Below are 24,517 nucleotides of genomic sequence, written 5' to 3'. Positions count from 1 at the left end.
TTGGACGATCTCATTTTCTGCCCTGGCCCGCTGTGGGCAGCGAGCACACAACTCTATGGGCTGTTTTGGGAGAGGCTCCCTGCTTGTGCCTACCTCAGAGACTTTGTACTCGAAGGTCAGCTTCTTCCCCTTCACACCTTCGTTGAGGGTCAGGATGAACCCGATGTAGTCAGCGTATGCCTACCAAACAAAGCAGGGAGTGGGGACGGGGAGAGGGGTGTCAGACCAACGGCCCCCAACAACCCGGGCCAGCCCCAGCCCCACCCGGCTACCAAAGCACCCCGAGCTGGCCCCGGCACCCAGCCGGCCAGCAGCAGAGGTTGAAGGCTAATGCCAAACTCGCCACCACTACCCTCCATCCTACACGGCTGGCAAGCCAGTGACCGCAGCGACACCTGGACCCCGGGCCAGACTTTACTGTGCGCTCACCACTACTGGCAGCAGTTCCTTCACACGACTCCACAGGGCGGACCCGGTCACTCTCCCCATTTCATAGATGAGGAAACCAAGGCTTCAGGAGAGGAGACCCGCCCAAGGTCTCCTAAGACCGAGATCTCATTAGACGTGGAGCCAGGACCCAGCAAGGCCGACTCCAAGGCTGTGTGGCCAAGTGCTCAACGATTATACCCTATCACCAGGAGCGCAGGAATACCGGCAAGACCCGGTGGTCTTCCAGAAGTTTCCCCCACCAGACAGACCAGGCTGTCAGCCTGCAGTGCAGACCCCCTGCTCCCAGGAGAAGAAACTGTTTTCTGCCCACGGCCAGGTCTCCCGGCACACCCATCCCCAGCTTCCAACTGGGTGCTCTCTTCCCCGTTGCTGCCAGCACAGGGGTTAAGAAAGCACCGAGGGGCGCCTGGGTGGCTCAGTCGGCTGAGCGGCCGACTTCGGCTCGGGTCATGATCTCATGGTTCGTGGGTTCAAGCCCCGCGTCAAGCTCTGTGCTGACAGCTCGGGGCCTGGAGCCTGTCTCGGATTCTGCGTCTCCCTCTCTCTCTGCCCCTCCCCTGCTTGCGCTCTCTCTCAAAAATAAACAAACATTAAAAAGAGAAGAAAAGAGAAGAGAAGAGAAGAGAAGAGAAGAGAAGAGAAGAGAAGAGAAGAGAAGAGAAAAAAGAAAAGAAAAGAAAAGAAAAGAAAAGAAAAGAAAAGAAAAGAAAAGAAAAGAAAAGAAAAGAAAAGAAAAGAAAAGAAGAAAGCACTGAGGTGCAGGCCCCTGAAGAGGGAATTCTGAGAGCAGGTGACTTCGGTTTGGTCCTGTTTCCTCTTCTTCTCTTTCGCCTCCCATCTCCTTCCTTCCTCCTTCTCCAAGCCTTAAGGATGCCAGCAGCAGCCACAGCAAGCCCCGAGAACTGACCACTCAGTGTCTAGAAGGGAGCATTCCTGCACCAGGCCTTTCCTACTGCCCGTGGAACGGCAACAAGTGGAAATGAGGGGTCGCAGAGCAGGTCTGAGCCCTCGGCCCACCGGCAGCTAGCGTTCACGGTCATTCCTACAAACTACACCGGGACACAGAGACAGGAAGCAGCAAGGGGCAGTGTGGCCCTCCGTGGCCCCTGCTCCCGCATGGGTCTGGGTCTCTTGACCAAAGCTCCGGTCATTCTTATAAACATGACATGCAAGGTCTCCACCAACACCACCATCCTCGTCACTGTAAGAGTAACAACGCTGCCTGCCCCTCAGCGAGGCTCACGGATGCCTAGCGCTGAGCCAGGTACTTTTTGGCCTTTGTGTCATTATGGCCTCCAAACAAGCCCATTTTATGGTAGAGGAAACAGGCTTGGCCAGGGTATGCAAGTTGCCTAAGTACAAGAAAAGGAATGGCAGCCCTGGGCTTCAACCTCTGACCTCCCTGGCCCCAAGCTCATGCTCTTGGCTGCTGCACTCTGCTGCCTAGTGAAACTGTGTGGGCCACGGCACAGAGCCATTCATCCACCCACAAGAGGCCCGTACACTTGACCGACAAGCGAAAGGCTTCTATCCAGTATCGTTCAACATACACTCCAGAAGAAAAAGTAACCAACACTTCTCGAAAAATGTTGGTGCCTACAATGGGGTCAACGACTTTACCTACAAAGGACCAAAGAGTAACGATCTTAGGCTCTGCGGGCCCCAAAGTCTGGCTCACAAATTCTCGATTCTGCCCAACTCTGCCACTGTATTGGGAAAGCAGCCATGGAAAATACTTAAACAAATGAGACTCACTGTATTTCAAACTTTATTTACAAAAACAGGCCAAGGTCCAGATTAGATGAGCAGGCAGTAATTTGCTGATCTGTGGCCTAAAGCATAGCGGCTCCCAACCCCTGGGTCTCTGGAGGCAGAGGACCCGGGAGTGAATCCTGAACCTCATCCCAACCACTTACCAACTCTGCCACCTTCCTAAATTTCTTTATCTCCTGGCCTCAGTTTTCTCACCTTCAAAATGGGAGATGACCACTGAGCCCACTTCCCAGAGTTCTTGTGAAGATTAAATGAGCTAAAAAAAAAAATAATAATAATACTTGGCCCGCCATGAATACCCAATCCTCCTTGGAAAACATCCAGGGGGAAGGCAAGGAACTAAAGTCACATTTGGGGGTAGACTCATGGTTTTCAACCCAGGCGATGGGGCTCCCAGGCAACTTCTGACAATGTCTGCAGACATTCTGGGTTGTAATAACCAGGGGCAGGGGTGCTCCTGGCATCTAGCAGGGGGAGAGGCCAAGGAAGTTACTAAACACGCTGCAAGGCACAGGACAGCCTGCTACAACAAAGAATTATCTGCCCCAAGATGTCAATAGTGCAGAGGTTTAGAAATCCCGAGGTAGAACAATCGAGATGACAGAAGGACTCAAACTGTGCCCTTTGAGCAGACGAAGGGACTAAGGTGTTGATCCCGGCAAAGACTTGGTGGGGGAACACACAGAAAAGACATGTTAACCATCTCCAAATATTTAGAAGGCAAGCTTGTGAAAGAGAAGCCAGAAGGCTTGCACAGCTCCAAGAAGGACCAAGCACGGCAACGCCGGGTGGGGGTGCAGGCTCAGCATAAGCCCAGCAGACTCCCCACGGGGAATCTGTCCTTCTGTAGAAGTGACCCTCCCCACCCCCGCTGCGCAGACCAGGTGTAGGCACCTGGCTGGAGCTGGGACCAAGGCTTTCCCTGTGGATCTGAAACTGACTTTCTGTTCTTAATCCCAATCTTTCCACAGCCTGTGCCAGAAGCCTGGGAGGCAGAAGCTGTTATTTTCTGCCCACCATTGGACTGAGCAGCACAGAGGGCTGGTCTGTACTCCTCCTTGTTCTAGGTCCCAGTTCCTTGGTATTTTTAGGCTCAGCCGCCTCCCGGGCCTAAGCTTCCACACGGTAACCTCAGCTCTCTTTGATACGCTGGCTCCCTGACTGGCTGTAACATACAACCAAGAATCAAAGTGACCCGTGTCATCATCTAGGACACTCGTGTTCGGCGAATACAACACTCAAGGGATGATGGTTTATGAGAACCAGGAGCAGAGTTCTCCGGCGTTACCCTGGCCCCAGACCCCAGAGACCTTCCCATTAAAGCGTTCTCTGAGTGCTCCCCCTGAGAGAGAGGGACAGCCGGCTCCCCTGTCATCTCTCTCCCTAGCTTCTAACAGCTCCGGTTCCAAGAGCAAGAAAGGTCAGGAGCTCACCGTCTTTGAAAAAGCCCAAGTGTGTCATCCCAGCTCTGACCCTACAGTGCAGATGTCACTGGTACCTGAGAACGCTTCCATTTGCCCATGTCTGGAACCGTGTGGATCTCCTTTTTTGGAATGATGAAGTTCTGAGTGGCTGGAGGGGCATCCTCTGAAGAATCTTGACAGAGAAAGTGAAAAAGCAAACAGATAAATAGAATCTTAGCCCCAACCCAACTTTCTCCCTCTCCCTCTCTCCCTCCCTTTCTGTCTCCCTCTCCCTCTCTCCCCCCCCCCCCACCTGCCCCCCACACACACTTTTAAACCAAGGTTCCAATATCCAGTCCCTTCGGTAAACCAGACATATACTCCCAGGACAGAGTAATGGCTTGTTAAGCCTTTCCTTACTCGGCAAGGAGCCCCCACGGTACTGGCCGTCCCCTCTACAAGTGGTAAGTTCAGTGGCTCCACCATGCCCCACCCCTCACCTCCAGCTCCCTAACCAGAGAACGGTTAGAAAAATAAAACCAAGTCGACCTTTTAGACATAAACAGGCAACTCAAAGACGAGAAGAAAATACAAATGGCTGATAGACATTTGAAAAAACGCTGCCAACCTCTGAATAAGCAAAGAAATGTAAATTGGATGAGATGGCCAAATTGGATGAGATGGTCCAAATCAGGTTGGCATATTGAAAACATCCAGCAGCGACTGTGAAGGGGAAACAGGAACTTTCCTGCACTGCTGGTGGGAGTCTTGGTAGAATCTGCTGAGGAAGCAACTCAGCACGGGCTTCTGAAGTAGAAACCACATCGGGGCACCTGAGTGGCTCCAACTTTGGCTCAGGTCATGATCTCAGGGTTTGCAGGTTCGAGCCCCAAGTCGGGCTCTGTGCTAACAGCTTGGAGCCTGGATCCTGCTTTGGTTTCTGTGTCTCCCTCCCTCTCTACCCCTCTCCCACTCATGCTCTTTCTCTCAGAGTAAACATTAAAAAAAAAAAAAAAAAGGGGGGGGCGCCTGGGTGGCATAGTCGGTTAAGCGTCCGACTTCAGCCAGGTCACGATCTCGCGGTCCGTGAGTTCGAGCCCCGCGTCAGGCTCTGGGCTGATGGCTCGGAGCCTGGAGCCTGTTTCCAATGCTGTGTCTCCCTCTCTCTCTGCCCCTCCCCCATTCATGCTCTGTTTCTCTCTGTCCCAAAAATAAATAAAAAACGTTGGAAAAAAAACTTAAAAAAAAAAACTTAAATAAATTAAAAAAAAAACCACATATACCCATTGAATCAACAGTTCTTTTTTCTTTTTTAATTTTTTTTAAAAGTTCATTTATTTACTTTGAGAGAGAGAGGGGTGGGGGAGGGGCAGAGAGAGAGAGAGAGAGAGAGAGGGAGAGAGAGAGAATTCCAAGCAGGCTCTGCACTGCCAGTGAGAACCTGATGCGGGGCTCAAACCCACAAACCATGAGCTCATGACCTGAATAGAAATCAAGACTGAGCCACCCAGGCGCCCCTGAGCCAAGTTCTACTTGTAGGCATCGACCTTTCAAGTGCTCACAGAAATGCACAAGGAGGTATATAAAGGTGTTTACTGCATGGAGGGGTGCCTGGGTGGCTCAGTCGGTTGAGCGTCCGACTTCAGCTCAGGTCATGATCTCACAGTTTGTGGGTTCGGACCCCGCGTCGGGCTCTGTGCTGACAGCTCAGAGCCTGGAGCCTGCTTTGGATTCTTTGTCTCTCCCTCTCACTTCCCCTCCCCTGCTCATGCTCTGTCTCTCAACAATAAATAAACATTAAAACTTTTTTTTTAAAAAACTAGCACACAGTACTTTGGAATCAGACAGAAAAAAAAAAAAAACTATTTTAAACAGAGTTTCTAGGGGCGCCTGGGTGGCGCAGTCGGTTAAGCGTCCGACTTCAGCCAGGTCACGATCTCGCGGTCCTGGAGTTCAAGCCCCGCGTCGGGCTCTGGGCTGATGGCTCAGAGCCTGGAGCCTGTTTCTGATTCTGTGTCTCCCTCTCTCTCTGCCCCTCCCCCGTTCATGCTCTGTCTCTCTGTCCCAAAAATAAATAAACGTTGAAAAAAAAAATTTTTAAACAGAGTTTCTATACTGGCAGGAGTTGAGGAAAGGAAAACACAGGGCAGTTCCATGCACTGACCTAGAGGCAAACTCAGCACCAAAGCTGACTGCTTGGATGACTGGCCTCTCTAGCCACAAGTCTCTTCCCCACACTGCAGGATCCCCTTCACTTTGTGATGCTGTGAAAAATAAGCCCTAAATCTCTATAATTCCAAAATCCAAAAAGCTCCAAATACCCAAAGTTTTAAAAAAGTTCGGCACAAATTCATCTGGTACAAAACTTAAGCCTAAACCAACATGAGGACATTGGCAGACTTTGCAGAGATCTCTCTTAGGGAATTTACAGTTTGCTGCAAAAGTATTTTTGTTTGATTATGGGGCATTGCTTTCTGAAATCGGAGAAACTCTGAATTCCAAAATACACCTGGAGCCAAGGGACCTGGATAGAGGGGCCATGCCTGAATGTACTGTTGAAGATCTGTGGTATTAGTGAATGCCTTCTTTTGAAAACACAAACTCTCTTGGGGCACTTGGGTGGCTCAGTCGGTTGAGCATCCGACTTTGGCTCAGGTCATGATTTCATGAGTTCCAAACACCCCGCATCGAGCTCTGTGCTGACAGCTCAGAGCCTGGAACCTGCTTCAGATTCTGTGTCTCCCTCTCTCTGCCCCTCCCCCACTTGTGCTGGCTGTCTGTCTGTCTCTCTCTCTCTCCCTCTCAAATTACCATTAAAAAAAATGTTTTAAATAAATAAATAAAATAAAAAACACAAACTCTCCAGAAAGAGTCACTCACAACATATGATAAATGTGTCCTAAAACCAAGTTGACACTGGCTGCATGTATAAAGGGGACAGGGCTCTAAGAAGGTTCTGGAACATGTGATATTTGGGAGAATGGAGCATGCCTGGAGAGGCCCTGAGGAAAGGGAAAGCACTAGGATACCTGGAGACCTAAGGAGGAGGATAGAGAATCTGAGATGAGAACAAGACCAACCTCTACCTAATTCAAACTTCAAATCAGAACCCAAAAAACAGATCAGATACTCTCTTCCTCCTCCCACCTGGTCTGCAAGCCCAACTGAGACCTGTACTGTTGGTAAATTACTACTTTAAGATGCTAAATGATAAGCTTTATAGGTCAAGCTGGTAACCTAACCTCGTTGTTTTTATGAGAAAATGTGTTCCACACTCCAAATAATCAACTTGCAAATGATCTTTAGGAACAGAGAGCCCTTTTGTAAGTTTGAGAGAGAACTGCTCCTTTCAAGGGGACAGCCCTTCTGAAGTTATTTCACAGGTGGGAAACTCTCCAGGCAAGGCCAGGCAGGTACCAGGGGAATGGCCACCATGCAGGAAGCATTGCAACAAGGACTAAAGACATATACACACGTGTTGTTACCGGAACACACGATCCCAAATCAAAGAAACAGGCCTTCAGACTGAGAACTATGTTAACAGTCTCTCCAGCTTCAGATCTAATCTCTGACAAAGGTGCCATGGGACATGTGGATACCCTACAAGCTCACTGTATAAGGTGGAACTGTCTAGAGTTTTAGAGATGTTCCCAAAACCCTCCAAAAGAGGATAATGTATTATCATCTATCATTAGAGAACCAGCCTACATGTTCAATCTGTACCACCTTTTATTTATTTATTTGTTTATTTATTTATTTATTTTAATGTTTATTCATTTTTTAAATTTTTTTATTGTTTATTATTTTTGAGACAGAGAGACAGAGAGCAAGCAGGGAAGGGGCAGAGAGAGAGGGAGACACAGAATCGGGAGCAGGCTCCAGGCTCTGAGCAGTCAGGACAGAGCCCGACACGGGGCTTGAGCTCACAGACCAGGAGATCATGACCTGAGCCAAAGTCGGCCACCCAACCAACTGAGCCACCCAGGCGCCCCTGTTTATTCATTTTTGAGAGAGAGAGAGAGAGAGAGAGAGAGAGAGAGAGAGAGAGAGAGAGAGATACCATGCCCTCGCACGGGGGAGGGGCAGAGAGAGAAGAAGAAAGAGTATCTATCTGAAGCAGGCTCTGGGCTCCATGCTGTCAGGGCAAAGCCATGCTGTCAGGGCAAAGCCAGATGTCGGCTCGAACCCACAAACCACAAGACCGTGACCTGAGCCGATGTCTGATGCTCAACCGACTGAGCCCCCCAGGCGCTCCTGTACCACCTTTTAAAAGGCCAACAGCAATCAACATTTCCGGACTACCCACCACGTGCCATGTTTTGCCCACATCATCAATGGAACACACACCGCAACTCGGTGCAGAAGATATAACAGCCCCAGTTTCTCAAAAAAAGAGAGAGAATGTGATTTGCCAGGCAGCGCCAGCTCTGTACAACTCTTAAAAATCCAAGGTTTTCACCACTACACTGTCTAAGGCAAGTAGTTCTTTCCACTTGTTCCAAAATGTCCTGTTTCAAACTTCAAAGAGAACCACCTCCAGGGACCTGGCTCTTTCCAGCCAGATAGATACCTTCCCTTTATCTCTTTCAGTGCCCGGGTGGTCTCTCCAGCCACCCAACTTTGGAGATGCACTCATCTCCCTAGAATTCCGGTTGGCTTATAGCTCTCACAGTCATTACCAGAACTTCTAAAGGCACAGGCACGGAAGTTTTCTACTGAATGAAGCAAATGGTTTCAAATGCCCTAACAGACCACAGCCAGCTCTTTGTTAATCTGTTGGGGGCAGAGGGGAGGAAGAATTTCTCCTTCCTGAGTGAGACCTTCCCAGAGAGCCCCACGTGCAAGACAGAAGGAATATGAAGTGCTTTAAAACACATTAGCTGTTGGCCAACCTATTCGCCCTATCAGAATTTTAAATTCTCTATGGTCACTCCTTCTTAGCTCGAGAGAGGGCGGCAGGTAACCGCCGACAGACTTCCCCTTCTCCAGGAAACCAGGTCTCTGGAAGATCCCTTCCTTCCCTACTACTTGCATCCGTTATTTGAGATGAACTGAAGCGGGGACACAGCGCAAGTAAAAGTTACAGATGGCGAGGCCAGGCTCATCTTGCACAACCAGCTTTTTTTAATCAGCGGTTTACACAACCAAGGGCAGGTCTCTCAATAAATTGTCAGCCAATGGAAGAAAACTCCACAGCCCGATTTCCAAGAGGGAGAGAGGGGTAGGAGGATGAGGGGTGGGAAGGGTGCGGAGGAGTCTGGAAAGCCGGGGCGGGCGGGCGCAGGCCCACTGAGCACCACCCGTCGCCCGCTGGGCAGGGGCTAATAAAGAAGGCGGCCACCAGAATCACTTTCGCCCCCATCCCAGGCAGTTCCCCACCAGCTCAAGAGCTGACTTCACGCGCAGCCCAGATACGGAAAAGGCCTCCCCTTCTGGCCACGGCGCTGCCCTCCCGGCCCTCTGGCCAGCCGGGGCCCCCCAGGTCCCGGTGTCGCGCCCCACCCACCACCCCTTCGCAGTCCCGGGTTCTTGGCCACCCCGCAGGTCCCAACATTTTTCCCTCTTGGGGCGCCTCCACCGGCTCCTCCTCGGGGCCCAGCCGCTTCTGCCGCTCGAGTTCCCCCACCTCCCGACCCCTTCTCCCGCCGAGCCCCCCACACCACACCCTTTTCCCGACCCCGCGCCGGGCGCCGCCCCCGCACCCCCCACACCCAGGCCGGGCCCGGCCGGTCCTACCTGGCGGCGGTTGCCGCTCGCCCTCAGCCATCTTCCTCCCGCCAGGAGCCGGCCCGGATACCTGCAGTCCCCTCTTCCCTTTCACGCCTGCACTCCCTTCCTTTCCCCGGCTCCACCAGGCGCTCAGAGCTTTCTGAAGAGAACTGAGCACCGGCCGGCTATAACCGAAAACCGAGAATTAAAGTCACCCCGGTGAAGACGACCGCCATGCTGGTGCGGGGCACTCAGGGAGCATGCCCAGCAACGGCCGGCTCGCGGCTACGGCGCTCACGGGGAGGCGGCGGCCATGTTGGTGCGGGGCAACTGGGAGCATGCGCGGCAGCGGCCCGCTCGCCTCCCTACCAGCCCACTGTCCGCCCGGTGACGGGAGCGCGGCAGCCATGCTTGTGCGGGGCGCTCCCCACCTGTCATCTTTGACCCTATCCCGAAGCATATTGGCGGACAGTCCCTTGTTGACATGGTTGTGTTTTCCTTTCGCTCTAAGAGTAGCGCTCAAGGACACCAAGCGGACTGAGAGGGCTGCACACTACTGCGTCCAACAGCTGAGACAACTTTTGGAGGTGGGAGACGGAGAGGGGCGCTGAGGCCTGCGGTTCGCCCCTCTTCCTGGGTTCCACCGCCTCGCGGGGTCTCGGGACCGCTAACTGCGCCCTCGGCCCCGCCCCCTGTCCAGCCCCGCCCCGCGCCATGGCCCCGCCCCGCGCTCGCGCCTAGCGGCCCGGGCCCGCCCCAAGAGTGCTCCTCCTCGGGGCCACCAGCCCGCGGCCCGCCAGGCCCGGTGGGTGGGCGCCGGGCCATCTCTACCCGCTGGCCGCGGTGACTCGACGACCTTGGTCCAGAGGCTCTAGCAAGGATCCACCGGCGGCGGCGGCGGCGGCGCGGACTTTGCCCAGCGCGAGGAACCTAGTGGACTCTGTGTCCGTGGGAGGGCCGCAGAGATGTTGGCTTTCGCGGCCAGGACCGTGGTGAGTTTGGCCGGAAAACCGGCCTGGCGGGCCCTGGACGTGGCGGGTGGGTCGGGAGTGGAGCCAGACACGCGGCTGCGCCGGAATGGAGTGACAAGCCCGTCGAGGCGACGGGGGCAGGAGGCCACCCACTGTCCTGCCTAGCCAACAGCTGCTGGGGTGGGATCGGCAGGGGGCCTAACCCCGCTTGGAAAAGGAGACTGAGGCTCAAGGTCAGAGACCGGATCGAACCCACATCGCGTGGTGCTAAATTCCTGCCACCCGGAAAAGATAGTGCGGACCCAGGGTTCAGGCTACGCCTCCACCCTTAGACCCAGAACCAACTTGCTGGGAGGCCAGGAGTGTCTCGAAGACGGTTATTCTCTGACTCACACACCTGTCACTCGCTCAGCCTGAGCCATCTATGCCCGGTCCAGAGCCACTTCTCCAACCTCACCCAGTTGCTCAGGTCTCCTGGGGCTCATCAAACGGCCCCTGGGGAATTGTGTGTGGCCGGAGAAATTCATGTGGAGGCCTCAAGCTGGGCTGCTCTCAAAGTCCTCTGAACTGGCCGGAGGCTTCAGGCGGCAGCCCCCTGCCCTTCTTCTCCACCAGTCCCTCCCCCAATTTTCTGTGTCTACGCCACAGTGCTCTCCGCAGGGCAGCCTGGACCCGGCAGTGCTGCTCCTATGATTTGAGTTCCTTCGCTGTCCACTCCAAGCATATCCCTGCTTGTATCTCCTTCTGTCCGTGCCAAGAAGGATGTTCAGATACTACTTGGCCCAGAGGGCTGAGGGTACCCATCTGCTGGCCCAGAGGCTCTTCCAGTTCTCCCAGGACCCGAAGGCTCCACTTCACCCTTGTCACCAACACCTAAATAGTGCCCCCCTCCTACAGACAGCTTCTAGGACCTTCTCGGTGGCCTGATCGCTTTACTGCTGGGGAAACTGAGGCAAGGAGCGACTTGGCCAGAATCCCCTGGCTCCGGTGACTCAAATCTAGCAGAATCCCAAAACTAGCATTCTCCTTCGGTGTATTTTTTTTTTAGCGCCCAAAGTCCTTCACTCTTAGCCGCCAGCCGAATGAGCCGCAGCTCAAGAGAACCAGGCTTTGGTGGAAGGGAGGCCCAGAAGGGCTCCAAGAGTCCTAGAGGAAAACGGGATGGGGTTTTAGCAGCCACTGTCCACTTATGGCCCCTTTTCGGTGTCCGCTCCCTTGCGCCAACCCCAATTTTCAGGTCTAATTTCAGGGTTGTGGCGTAACCTCGGTGGCCGGACGGTTTCTGCCTCCAGCCAGGTTTTTGCTCATTAAACAGACATATACAGATTCCAACAGGTGGATTTTTTTAATCCCTCCTGGCCTGCCTCCCTGGCACCGGGCCCACCCAAAGAAGAAAGGAGAACGTGTTCCAGGTTTCCTCCTGTGCCGGTGCCTACTACCAGCCCCCTCACCTGCTCCCTAATCCTCCACTCCTGGAAGCTAGAGAGGGTGCCTGCCACAGCCACAGCCACAGCCACAGCCCGAGGTGTTGCCGTGGCCACCATAGCCATTGCCATTGCCATCCCTACCACCCCCCTGAATCTCGGCTCTTGTCTTTTCTTTCCAGCCCGGGCAAGTGGCTGTCTCTTGCTAGGTTCTGCTCACCCACTTGGTAGCACAGTTAGGCTTAGAGGTCCAGCCCAAGGCAGACAGACAGGGCTCAGAACCTCAGTCCTGCCATGGAGGACGGGCAGCAGAAAGAGAAGGTATGGAACGGATCCTCTGCCACTTGCCTACCCACTGCTTCCAGCTCCTCGGATCTCCTCTCTTTCTGCCTGCCTCCAGAGCCTCCCAGACTTTCTCCGCCACCTCTCACCACACCCCCGCACCCCGCCAGGCCATTCAGCTCTCGCTTGGCACACAGCTGCCCCAATGTCCCTCTCTCCCCACCCCCAGACAGGTAAAAACCAAGCCTTCGCCCTCACCCCACGGGGCTGTCCTCCTCTGGCTCTTTCTGACTTTCTCTTTTTCCCTCTCGTTTCTCAACGTGGCGTGGGTGGGAGAGAAGGAGGCGGGGACCCCCGGGGGCGGGAGCAGTTGCCTCACTGCTGGCTGGCTGGCTGGCTGGCTCCTGGTCCCAGGGGGAGAAAGGCGGAGTCTTGTGCCTCCAGACAGGTGAGAGGCCTCCAGACAGGTGAGAGGCCGCCCTCAGCTCTGCCGCCCCCAGCAGGTGCCATCCATCCCGACTTGGACCAGTGGCCACACCCCCCGTCCCCTAGCCCTCCCTGCGTCTCCAGGCCCCAGAGAGGCGGAGACACTCACTGTATAGTTTGAGGGCTGGGAAGCCAGGCGGGCACCATCCAAGAGGCCAGCCCTGACCCCACGGAGTGGCACATAAGTGCCCAGTACTGCAGCTTTTGGGATTGACAGGGCCTTCCAGAGCCAGCGAGACCATGAGCAAGATGTTCTGCTGCCTGCAGGTAAAGCCCCTGGGCCTGCTCAAGCCCTCCTCCTTGGTGAAGGTTTCCGGCCGCTTCAAGGCACACCAGGATTCGCTGCCCCGGCTGCCCGTGCCTGCGCTCCAGCAGTCCCTGGACCGTTACCTCAAGGCGCTGCAGCCCATCGTGAGCGAGGAGGAGTGGACCCAGACCAAGCAGCTGGTGGAAGAGTTTCAGACCGCGGGGGGCGTCGGGGAGCGTCTGCAGAAAGGGCTGGAGCGCAGGGCCAGGAAGATGGAGAACTGGGTGAGTGGACTTCCTCGTTCCCACAGGGGCCCGGGGAGGAAGGGGGGCGGGGGGCACAGGGCCCTCTCGGAGGCTTATGAGAGCACCCTCGCTGCGGCCCGTTTGTCGCTGGCCTCACACCGAATTTTCCAATACCTGCGACTCGGGGGCATTCGTGTGCGCCCTGCAGTTTCTTCAGTGCTTGCTCTGTGCCTGGCACTAGGCAGGGCCCTGAGCGAGCAGGAACACAGTCCGTGGTCCCTTGGGGCTGACATTAACGTAGGGTGGGGATCGAGGTGAGGAAACAGGACACAAGTGAGGGGACGAGGTTCTTTCCGGCAGTGAAGAGGAGAGGGGAATATGGCAGTGGTTTGAGGCCGAGTGGGCCGGGAGGGCCGGGAGGAGGCGGTGTCGGATCTGAGACAGGGAGCAACACAGGGAAAGGTGGCAACGGCCTAGCGTGTCCAGGGACAGAGGCTGGAATTTAGTGCAGCGGCTTGGGGCTGAGGCGGGGGGCATCAGAGCCAGGAAGGTGGGCTGGAGTTCAGTGGGAGGGGGGCCGGCCACAGGATGGCCTAAAGCAGGGCATTTGTGTTGTTCAGTGACAGATCGAATCGCCTGTCACACAGGTCCACACTGACGCCCCATGCACTCTCCTGTGGGCTTCTTACACCTGAACGTAGTTGGAAAGGACCACCCTGACTGCTGGGAGGGAAGCAGGAATGGGGGCGGGAGGCATGCGAGGAGGCTGGCGCGGGCATCTCCCGCGGTCAGGGTCAGGATGCGTTCTAGAGGCAGCACTAATGGCACCTGCTGATAGAGAGCAGTCCTGACTTAAAGCATCGGCAGGGGCGTTGGGGGAGGGGCAGTTGGGGGAGGATGGGGGAGACTGACCAAGAAGGGGATGGCCGAGCGGGGAGCAGGTTCTCTGGGAGAGAACCACAGCCAGCTTCTGGCCCTGTAAAGTGGGAGATGCTCTTCTGAGTGGGGTACATGGGAGCGGGGAGTCCTCAACGGGTGGGCGTCATGTACTGAGCCTCGGCAGGCACTTAAGGAGTCTGTGGTCTGGCAGTCTCCCTCCATTTTTAGCCAGGAATTTCTTTTTCCAACAGAAACTTCTAGCTGAAAGGGTGGGGCTACCTCCTTCTCCGCTCACAAGGCCCAGCAGATTCTCAACAGGGGGAATGCCCACATCTGCAGGGTTTCCCTGTACTTCCCAAACTCTGGTCAGAGGCCCTGAGATCCCTGATGGAGTGGGGGCCCCTGGCTGAAGGGCAGCCCGGCTGTCACCAAGGGGAGGGAATTCTTGTCTGCCCCTCCCTGATCCACAGGTGAGGAAGCTGAGGCCCAGAGAGGTAGATTGAAAACCCACAGCAGCTCCCTGGGAGGCCCCGAGCTACACAGGAGAGGGTCTGGCTGACCGGGAGCCTTGTCCTCGGGCCACAAGTCAGCAGACAGCAGTTGCTTGCTGGCCCACTGTGCACCCTGGGCCTGTCATCGTCCCTCTTGCCTTGCCAAGACCCCAAGGCTGGTGGCCTAGCGCCACAGGCTAGCTGTGCCCCAAGGGGAGCCTGTGTGGTGAAGAGGCACGTCCCACGGCTGTTTGGGATGGGATAGGAAACACAGTGGGGGTCTGGGGTCCCTGGGATCGAGAGACCTGCCAGAGAGGCGCTTGCGGGGGCAGAGTGAGGGGGATACTACAGTCAGCACGTAAGGCTCAAGGGTGATAGTTACTTGGGAGTCTGCACAGCCCCGAGACAGGGGTCTTTAACAGCCTGGCCATGGCTGGTCCCCAGAGAGACTGCTCACCCGATGGAAATAACCCCTGGGGCAGAGGACAGACCACCAGATGGAGACACAGGATGTGGCACCCCCATCTTGTCACTAGGGCAGTGATTTATCCTGGCAGGGAGCTTTCCCTAGATGGCCCTGACCTTGAGATCCAAGGGAGTGTCTGCTCCCTAGTCTGACACCAACAAAACCGTGGCCAGGGAGGACCAGGGTCCCAAGAACTGCACTGAACCCTGGGCTCCTGCCTCCCCAGAGACTGTCTACCTGGAACAGTCAAAAATACATTCATCAGACTTTGACTTTATATATATTTTTCCTTTTCTGTCGTTCATATATTTTTCTTTCTAAAAATAGTAAAATCATTGCCCAAAAGTGTGTAAGATGAAGGAAAGTGATTCACATTTCTGCCTCTTCCCCTCGCCCCTCCCCCATTTCCTGGCAGTCCTTCAGGCCTTTCTTTCTAGAATCATTGGCTCCTGTGCTCCGCAGTGTTGTCTAATTTGTCTTGCTAATGTTGATTGCCTCAGGCTAAGAGGAAATGATGAGGTGCCACAGGTTGGTTTTTAAGGGGGCGGGAGGCTCAGAGGCTCTGAGCATTCACTTTGAGAATCCGTGCAGTATAGAGGGGGCAGAGGGGACCCAGCCACGTCCCCACCCGCTCCTCACAGGCTGTGGTCCTTTCTCCAGCTGTCCGAGTGGTGGCTCAAAACAGCCTACCTCCAGTACCGCCAGCCCCTGGTCATCTACTCCAGCCCTGGTGTAGCACTGCCCAAGCAGGACTTTGTGGACCTGCAGGGACAGCTCCGGTGAGTGAGTGGCTACGGCGGGGACAGGGCTCTGGGCATGTCCAAGGCCCTGATGTCCAATCCCCCGGGAGATTGCAGGGGCCCCAGTCCTGTTCATTATCTTTCATCGGCCACCACCTCCCCACCCCCCGCCGCCCCACACAGCCTTACGAAGTAGGGAGCATCATCCCTATGTCACACATCGGGAAACTAAGGCTCAGAGCAATGAAAGGACTTGCCCGAGGTCACCTTTCAGGATTGGCTGAAGCGGGGTCTTCCTGGCTCTAAAGTTTCATAACTGTTAATCACATCGTGGACCGTATCCCCTCCCTCTCTGTGAACCTGAGGCTACCCCTCACCTCATTCTGACACTTCAGCCCCTCCTCTCTCTCCAGCTGGTCCCAGGAGTGACCTTTGTACACCATCCCCTTTTCCACATTCGGCCGTGTCACTTGCCCTGGCCTCTGTTCCAATACTACCAGGGATAAAAATACCAGTGATAGGGATCTCCTGCCCAAGGACCAGACACCCAGGGCCACCACCTGCTTCTCTTAAAGGGGCCGGGGCATCCAAGAATTCAGGCTCAGGCTCTAGCCAGTGGTCCCCATGTTGGGAGCCAGGGGCAGACCACGTGTCAGGCCTGACTGGTGTGGTCCGGATGATCCAAGCAGGAAGGCCCGGTTGAGGGAGATGGCCCGGAAGACACAGCGGCCCCCAAACAGGAAGGTACCTATCAGAGAGGACACCTTGAGCCGCTGCCCTCCCGTTTATACTCCCCATCCCCCAAGGTCCCGGGTCCCTCTCTAACTGACGCTTCAGAGAAGGGGTGACCTCCTTCCAGGCTCCAGGCTGTGGTTCAGGGCCTCAGGCCCTTTGTGGGTGAAATCAGCCAGTACCAATGAATAAACCAGCCATAATCGCGCTCCCATTCATTACACCTCCATCCTTCCAGCATGTAGGTGTCCCTGGCCAAAAGCATCTCCCTGGGCCCTCTTGGGACCCTCCCTCTAGAGATGAGAGAAAGCTGGCTCAGAAGGGCAAGCCAGGACTCAAACCCAGGTCCTACACTTGAACTCCTTCAGGCTCTCTGCCAGCAGTGGGTTCAGAGTGAAGCAATCTGCCTCCTCCCTTGGCTAGGCCTTCCCCTCACCCCACTGGTGTCCCTGGCCTGGGACCTCCCTTGGGGTGTCCCAACAGGTTCTGATTTCTCATTGGTGCCCCCAGGTTTGCTGCCAAATTCATCGAGGGCGTGTTGGATTTCAAAACCATGATTGACAGGTGGGCACCCTCCCCCGCCCCCCATCCCCGCAGCCACTCCAGCCTGGGCCCAGCGCGTCCAGCGTCTCCAGTGTCGCAGCCGGGTGTTGGACAGGTCCAGATCGCCTCTGTTGGGGTTGGAGAGACAGTATGGGGATTGGGACACTTAGGTCCTCTGCCCCAGCTGCTGGGACTGCCTCCTGGTGACGCTGTCCCAGCCAAAGAGGACCCCGGAGGCTGACTCACCGCCTCCTCTCTTCTGTGGCTTAACTGAAGCGCCGAGGGGAGCGAGTTTCCGAGGCGACTCAAGCAGGGCCCGCCCAGGGTGGGATACAGGCCCCCTGAGCAGCCCCGACGCACCTCCCGCTCACACGGAGTCGGGGTAGGGACGCCACTCGCCTAAGCCCCTTCTCAGCCTGGCCCGGCTCCCGGCAGTGGCCAGCAGCAGCTCCCTGGTGGTCTTGTCCTCCGCCCTGCTCGGTTGCCTGGTGGCCCCCTCACTGTCCCTCTGCCCCCGCAGCGAGACCCTGCCCGTGGAGTACCTGGGGGGTAAGCCGCTGTGCATGAACCAGTACTATCAGATCCTGTCCTCCTGCCGCGTGCCGGGCCCCAAGCAGGACTCGGTCATCAGCTTCAGCAAGACCAAGAAGCCGCCCATGCACATCACCGTGGTGCACAACTACCAAGTGGGTGGGCTCCCCCCACTTCCCCAGGGGAGGAGGGCACGGGGCCAAAAGCCAGCTTCCCCAACACGCATGCCCCTGTGTCCCTAGGATCAGGCCTGCCCCGGGGAATCTCTACTGGGTGCCTGGCTAGGCCCCAGCCAGAGGGCACCCAGGAGGGGCCCTGGGCCTGCCCAGCCTGGGGAGAGCAAGGCAAGGGACCTCCCCCCTTCTCGCCCCTGTAGCCCGACTCATCCCTCGGCAGGGCCCCGACCGGCACTGGCTGTGACTTCTGGGCTGCCGGGGCCAGGAGGAGGCTGGGGTGGGAGGTGACTGCTGCCTGTCTGAGGCCCTCACCCACCTCCCTTCTCCCCACTTGCCGTGCCCGGATAGTTTTTTGAGCTGGACGTGTACCACAGCGATGGGACACCCCTGACGTCAGATCAGATCTTCGTGCAGCTGGAGAAGATCTGGAACTCCTCGCTGCAAACCAACAAAGAGCCCGTGGGCATCCTCACCTCCAACCACCGCAACTCCTGGGCCAAGGCCTACAGCACCCTCATCAAAGGTGCCCGTGGGTGGGGGGGTGGAAGAAGTAGGAGAGGCCCACGTCTTGGCCTCTGCCCACACCAGGCCCTGAGCGGCCACGTTCCTCGCTGAATCCTCTCAACTCGAGCGGGAGCTGTCGGCCCATTTCACAGACGAGGGGACTGAGGCTTGGCTGGGTTTAGTTTCCCTGTATTAAGTAGCAAGTTACGGTAAGAGTCAAGCCCTCTGGCTGCAGACCCCACCTCTGCCTCCACATTCTTTCCAAATCCTTTGTTGGTCAGGGGCGTCATCCCTGGAGTCGAACCCCTGTGTCGAATCCCTGACTATCACGCTGGCTCTCCGTGTGACCTGGGCCTTCGGTTTCCTGGTTTTTTTTTTTTTTTTTTTTTAAAGTTTATCTTTTAGTAATCTCTACACCCAACGTGAGGCTTGGGATCACAACCCCTAGACCAAGAGTCACATGCTCTTCTGACTGAGGCAGGCAGGCGCCCCCGTTGCCTCGTTTCTAACGTGGGTCCAGTATCGGGCCCCGGCTCGTGGAGCGCTAGGGGGCTACAGGGCCCTGTCGGAAGGCAGCTGTGTTCGCCGCTCTGCCACCAACCCTGTCACGAGGCCCTGTTGAGTGCAAAGCTGCCTCTGCAGCCCTCGCCCAGCGCCCGTGCATGCTCTGGAAGCCTCCGAGGCTTCCCCGGGCCTGACATGCACCCCCCACCGTCTTGCGCCCCTCCCACACGCCACCCCAGACAAGGTGAACCGGGAGTCGGTCCGCTCCATCCAGAAGAGCATCTTCACCATGTGCCTGGACGCACCCATGCCCCGCGTCTCGGAGGATGTGTACCGCCGTCACGTGGCCGGCCAGATGCTGCACGGGGGTGGTGGCAAACTGAACAGTGGCAATCGTTGGTTCGACAAGACGCTGCAGGTGGGGACTTGGCGGAGCCCCGACTCCCACCCAGGACGCACACCCAAACTTGGCCCACGCAGGACTTCCTGCCCCTCGCCCGGGCGTCCCTGGCCTCCCAGCTAGTAAAGCAGGTGGGAGGCCAGCAGGTGGACGCGGCTGTAATTACCAGGCAGTCAGCCTGTCATTACTGGGCCCGGCCCAGAAACCGCTGTCACCTCGTCAGCACAACCGAGAGAGCTGGGATGTGGGGCCAGGCAGAGCGGCACGGTCTTGGCCGTGACTTTCCCTCTTTGCGCCTGTGGAATGACTCCCAGGGAGGAGTCATTATAGGGACTCGACGCGGTATACGAGTATGGGACGTGCCGTGGCCTGAAATGGGCCCAAGGCCCCTGGTGAGTGTTAGCTGTTATTAAAAACAATAATAAAGTCAGCATAACCCCTGAGATGGCTTCAGAGAGGCCCTTCCCACGGGACCCAACCAGCAGAGAGTGGCTCCAGGGACCCGGGGCTGACGGGTCCCTCTCCCTTCCGCAGTTCATCGTGGCGGAAGATGGCTCCTGCGGGCTTGTTTACGAGCATGCAGCAGCGGAGGGACCCCCCATCATTGCCCTCGTGGACCATGTCATTGAGTTCACGTGAGTGTGCCTGTCCCACCCTCCACCCGGCTCCCGAGCTTCTGGTGACAGGTGACAGTCACGGAGAAATGCCATTCTCCCTTGTGCCTGCGAATCTGTGTTTTCAAAGGAAGCCGGAAGAAGGCATGGGTTTAGCGTCGTCAGACCCGGTTTGAGTTCCGGCTCTGCCGCTTCCCAGCTACTTGACCTTGGACGAGTCCCTTCCCCTCTCCGGGCCTCCTGCCTGTGGCCGCTTGGAAGCTGGAGCGAAGGCAGTTTTCTAAAGAGCAAACGCACAGTCTCCCCAGGCTGGCTCCCTCCGGCCTCAGGAACCCGTGCCCCCCACCTCAGTCCCAGGGGTGGACCCAGGCTCCCGAGGCCCCAGCATGAACGAGCCTGAGGCCCCCGTGTCCCACGCAGGAAGAAACCCGAGCTTGTGCGGTCCCCCATGGTGCCCCTGCCCATGCCCAAGAAGCTGCGGTTCAACATCACCCCTGAGATCAAGAGCGACATTGAAAAGGCCAAGCAGAATCTCAGCATGTAAGTAAGCGCGGCGTACCGGCTGGGTTAAGTCAGGTTAGGGGACTGTGCTCCTCGAGCCCGGCAGGCTCCTGTTCCCGGTCGATCGTGGCACCTGGCTGGTTCTGAGACCGCTCTCGGGCCTTCCCCGGGGCCTCCCCTGGGGTTGGCAGGGGCTGCCAGGTGCCTGCTCCTCACCCACCTCTCTCCCACCCCCCAGCATGATCCAGGACCTGGACATCATGGTGATGGTGTTCCACCATTTTGGGAAAGACTTCCCCAAGTCGGAGAAGCTGAGCCCGGACGCCTTCATCCAGATGGCACTACAGCTGGCCTACTACAGGTGCGCCGCGCCCCGGGGCCTGCCGGGGGAGGAGGGAGGAGACCTGGGGGTGGAGGGGGGGCAGCCTGCGGTGGGGGGGGTGCTCAGCCCCCTCCCGCACCCAGGATCTACAAGCAGGCGTGTGCCACGTACGAAAGCGCCTCCCTGCGCATGTTCCACCTGGGCCGCACCGACACCATCCGCTCGGCCTCCGTGGACTCGCTGACCTTCGTCAAGGCCATGGATGACTCCAACGTGTCGGTGAGAGGTCCGGGGCGAGGGCGGGCAAGCCGGCCTTGAGCCATCTCCCTTCCTGTACGTTCTGTCACTACACACTGTATTCCAACCCCCACCCCCTCCTCCCCGGCCCCCGGGGTGGGCACTGGGAATCTAACAAAAGGTGGAGTCGTGAATTTGGCCCTGAGCTTCCTGGCAGCCAAGGGCAAAAGGGAGCTATTGGTTCATTCGCTCATCAGCAGGGCGCGTCTGCCTGCGTGTCAGGCCTTGGTTGAGGGCCAACAGGGGAGGACTGCTCTCGAGGACCTCGGATCTAGTGCCGGGTGGAGCGGGCCACTGCGGTAGGTGGCAGGAACGGGGAGGGAACATACACTTCAACTCCCTCACCCCTCTTAGGAGCACCAGAAGGTGGACCTACTGCGGAAGGCCGTGCAAGCCCACCGAGCCTACACGGACCAGGTGAGCGAACCCCTGCTGTCCCCATTTGCTTGACTTGACCCTTGGCGTTTCCCAGCTGTCCATCCCTGCAGCCGCTCACCCTTTGCATGAACCACTCCTCTCCAAACCAGGGGGCACCCGGGGCACCTGGAGTAAGGCTGAATATCCCCATTTTAAAGTTGGGGAAACCAAGACTGAGCTCAGTGACTTTGTTTTGGTCCCAGGTTAGCCTCTGGCGCTCGGATCGTGTTCTCCCCTCGATGGCCCCGGGGCCCCGGATGCTGAGGGCTTGCATGGTCTGGCCAACAGCGGGGTCCCCGCCCTCTGACAGCTTGGGCTGCAGTCAAGGGCGGGAGGTCTAGGTTCCCATCTGGCTCTGAGCACCTGTGTGTGCCAGGCTCTGCCCATGTTACATGCAGCTGTCCATTTTGCTCCCACTGCCACCCCGGGAGGGACATTCAGTACCCATCCCCATGTTACAGATGAAGACCCCGAGACTCCAAGATGTAAGTGACCTGCCAAGGCCCCGTGGCCGGGATGGGGCCAGGCCACCCAGCTGCAGGCCTGTGTCCTTAAATCCTGCCCTGTCCCCTCCCTGGGCAGGTCCCTGAGCCTCAGTTTCTCCATCTGTGAAGCGAGGGCTCTCCTGCCTGGACCCTCTGGTCTCATGAGTCCGAGGGACCGCTGTGTGGAAGGGACGTTGCCGCCATAGGCTTTTCAGGAGGGATAGGGGCGCACCCTCTGGGCCTGCAGCCCCTGCCCCTGACGGTCCCCTCTCACAGGCTATCCGCGGGGAGGCCTTTGACCGGCACCTGCTGGGCCTGAAGCTGCAGGCCATTGAGGACCTGGTGAGCATGCCCGACATCTTCATGGACACCTCCTACGCCATCGCTATGCATTTCAACCTCTCCACCAGCCAGGTGGGTTTTCCTGCCCTCCGGGCCCCTGCCACTGCCCTAGGTGCCCTGGGGTGGGACAGAACAGCCCCCGCTAGAGCTGGATGAAGGCTGCACTGAATAGAGCCTGGGTCCAGAACATGGCCAGACTTGGTGGTGGTGTGACCCATTCGGGCCACCCCGGGTCAGTGCTGAAACGGCTGAGTTCTGGTGAAGAGCAGGGCCGGGGGGGGGGCTCGCCGTGACTCAGGCAGGCTGAGAAGGGGTCAGGGCCCCCCTCACGGGAGAATCGACGTGGTTCGTTCACCGGTCAGACACGAAGGAACATCTGAGTCAGGCCATCCTATGCCGGGCACTGGGAAACAGCAGGGACAGACCACCATCCCCGTCCCTTGGGAGGAGGGGACAGCGTAGGCCGGAAGCACGGGGACGGAGGCAGCGATGGCCCCCTGCAAAGTGCCGAGGGTCGGGGGAGCCTCCAGGAGGGCGCGGCTCCCTCAGGAGTGGCAAGGAAGACTCCAGAGAGGGTTGACGCCAGAAGTGCACCCCAAGGAGCAGACGAAGTAACCCGCCCGCTGGAGAAGGGGGGAAAGGGCACCTCAGGCAGAGCGCAGTGGAAGCAGAGCTGCGGAAAGGCAGGCGGGTGGGGTAGGACAGAAGTCCCGTGCTTAGTCCTGTGCCGTCCCCAGGTCCCTGCCAAGACCGACTGCGTCATGTTCTTTGGGCCCGTGGTCCCGGATGGCTATGGCGTTTGCTATAACCCCATGGAGACTCACATCAACTTCTCCGTGTCGGCCTATAACAGCTGTGCCGAGACCAACGCGGCCCGTCTGGCGCACTACCTGGAGAAGGCTCTCCTGGACATGCGCGCTCTGCTCCAGCACCACCCTCGGGCCAAGCTGTGAGCCCCCTGTGCTCAGGCCTGCCGGCGTCACAGCCAAGCCACCGGGGGTGGGCAGCACACCAGGGTGCCGCTCCTCCGCCCCCGACCGCCCCCCACCCCCAGGCCCCGCAGATGTGACTAAGCCAGGAAGGCATCCCCCAGCGGGGCCTGCAGGCCTGAGCCAGTGCCTTCCATGGGTCATCGCCAGCATTTGCTGGGGCCCGAGTCCCGGGCTGAGTCCAGAGGCTAAGACCCGGGCGCCCGGTGTGCCACTCAGGAGCCCTCCTGCAGGGAGAGGAACCAGAAGAGCCTGTCCCTGTCCCTCACCAGGTCACTAGACCAGAAAGTCCTTTTCTTGCTAGCTCGGCTGTAGCCAACCCCCTGCCCTCTGCACTGCCGGGCTGGTGTCTGTATCCGAATCCCCAGGCTCCCAAGGATCTAGAGACAGGACTGTCTAGAGCCAGGGGCTCCAGGCCTCTCCAAGGCTGAGGCCAGGGTGCAAGGTGTGCTGGTAAGGGAAGCCCAAGGCCTCGCCTCAGCCCGCCCTGCATGGAAGTACGATCTTCCCCTGCCGTGCTCTTTTGGACGATGTGGCCCGTGAGCCCCAACTCACTCGCTTCCATTCAGTTTGATTCCTGAACCACGTTCGTGGTTGTGTAACAGTAATGTGCAAGGTGATTAATAAAGGGGAAATTTGTCGGTGAAGAGGTGTTTCGACCCAGGGGGCAGGCAGTGTGGGGCACACGCCTGGCTCTGCCTTCTCCCAGCTTCCCCTGCATCTGGGAACCGTGGTCCAAGCAGCCGGTGAGTTCAAAGGCTCCCAGAGCAGCCAGGAGGAGGGTCCTCGGACTTAGGCCAGGGAGCCACGGGCCAGCGCCAACCTCGGGGCACTTGGCCAGGAATGGCACCAGACCCAGGGCTGCATCTTCACAGACTTGGGCCTCCCTGTCCCATGGGCCGTGAGTGAGACCGACTCTCCCCGGGGGCCGTGGGGCCACGTAGCCTCTGCTGTGTTGGTGCGTAGCTCACACTCAAGGCCGCCACCCCCACGAACCAACAACAGTGTGGCCGAGCAGCCTTGCTCAGCCCAGCCCAGCCCCAGGTGCTGCCAGGGGCCACCAGACTAGGTCATGCAGCTAGCCGATCAGAGCCTTAGATGTGCCCCCGCCCTCCCATGCCTAGCAGGGCCAGGGTGTCCTGCCCAAATCAAATAGGCTGTTTGTGGAGAGACGTCTCTCTCTCCGAGGGATGCTGGCCCTAAGGAAGGCGGGGGCGAAACCCTAAGAGCAAGATGCCAAGGGGGTGAGGGTGGGAAAGGCCCCTGAGCCTGTGGATGAGGTGAACTGGCTGACTTGTGACAGTCACAGGACGGTGGGTCCTGTGGTCTTCTCCATTTTTCAGATAAGGAAACTGAAGCTCAGAGAGGTTAAGGTCACCAGACCACTAAATGGCAGAGCAGAGGTTTCCAGAGGAGCCCCTGTAGCCAAGCACCCAGCCCCAACACCACACCCACTGAGACAACCCAGGACAGTGGGTGGAGAAAGAAGGAGGCCATGGCTGGAAACCAGCCCAGACCCGGGCCCATAAGCTGGTGATGGAGGAAGACAGAGGGCCCCAGCCTGGGGGGCACAGGAAGGTGCCAACTGGACCAA

At 57.5% G+C, this 24,517-nt stretch overlaps 2 protein-coding genes across 3 annotated transcripts in view; one reads left to right on the top strand and one right to left on the bottom strand.

Moving 5' to 3' along the window:
* Window positions 1–9,934, bottom strand: part of PTPA (protein phosphatase 2 phosphatase activator) — a 31,146-nt gene extending 21,212 nt beyond the window's left edge. Inside the window, exons 1-4 of the mRNA XM_003995962.6 lie at window positions 9,767–9,934; window positions 9,363–9,520; window positions 3,722–3,819; window positions 94–180 (exon numbers count right to left, since the gene is read on the bottom strand). Coding sequence (XP_003996011.2) covers window positions 94–180; window positions 3,722–3,819; window positions 9,363–9,520; window positions 9,767–9,795 — 372 coding nt within the window. The 5' untranslated portion in view covers window positions 9,796–9,934. The remainder of the gene's footprint in view (window positions 1–93; window positions 181–3,721; window positions 3,820–9,362; window positions 9,521–9,766) is intronic.
* Window positions 9,935–10,066: 132 nt separating this feature from the next.
* Window positions 10,067–23,570, top strand: CRAT (carnitine O-acetyltransferase). 2 transcript variants are annotated; one of them, XM_006939545.5, is made up of 15 exons: window positions 10,067–10,327; window positions 11,913–12,051; window positions 12,766–13,029; window positions 15,487–15,605; window positions 16,809–16,862; window positions 17,362–17,527; window positions 17,897–18,071; window positions 18,796–18,974; window positions 19,491–19,591; window positions 19,991–20,110; window positions 20,310–20,432; window positions 20,537–20,672; window positions 21,045–21,107; window positions 21,869–22,006; window positions 22,672–23,570. In XM_006939545.5, the coding sequence occupies exons 2-15, from the start codon at window positions 12,025–12,027 to the stop codon at window positions 22,885–22,887; spliced, it is 1,881 nt and encodes a 626-aa protein (XP_006939607.1). In that variant the 5' UTR covers window positions 10,067–10,327; window positions 11,913–12,024; the 3' UTR covers window positions 22,888–23,570. The 2 variants fall into 2 exon arrangements, with proteins under 2 accessions (XP_006939607.1, XP_003996010.1); XM_003995961.6 differs by lacking the exon at window positions 11,913–12,051.
* The last annotated feature ends 947 nt before the right edge of the window (window positions 23,571–24,517 follow it).

This window comes from Felis catus, chromosome D4 (genome assembly GCF_018350175.1).
Source record: "Felis catus isolate Fca126 chromosome D4, F.catus_Fca126_mat1.0, whole genome shotgun sequence".
NCBI lineage: Eukaryota > Metazoa > Chordata > Mammalia > Carnivora > Felidae > Felis > Felis catus.
Note: the sequence above shows the minus strand (reverse complement) of the source record. Positions and strands in the feature narration are given on the sequence as shown.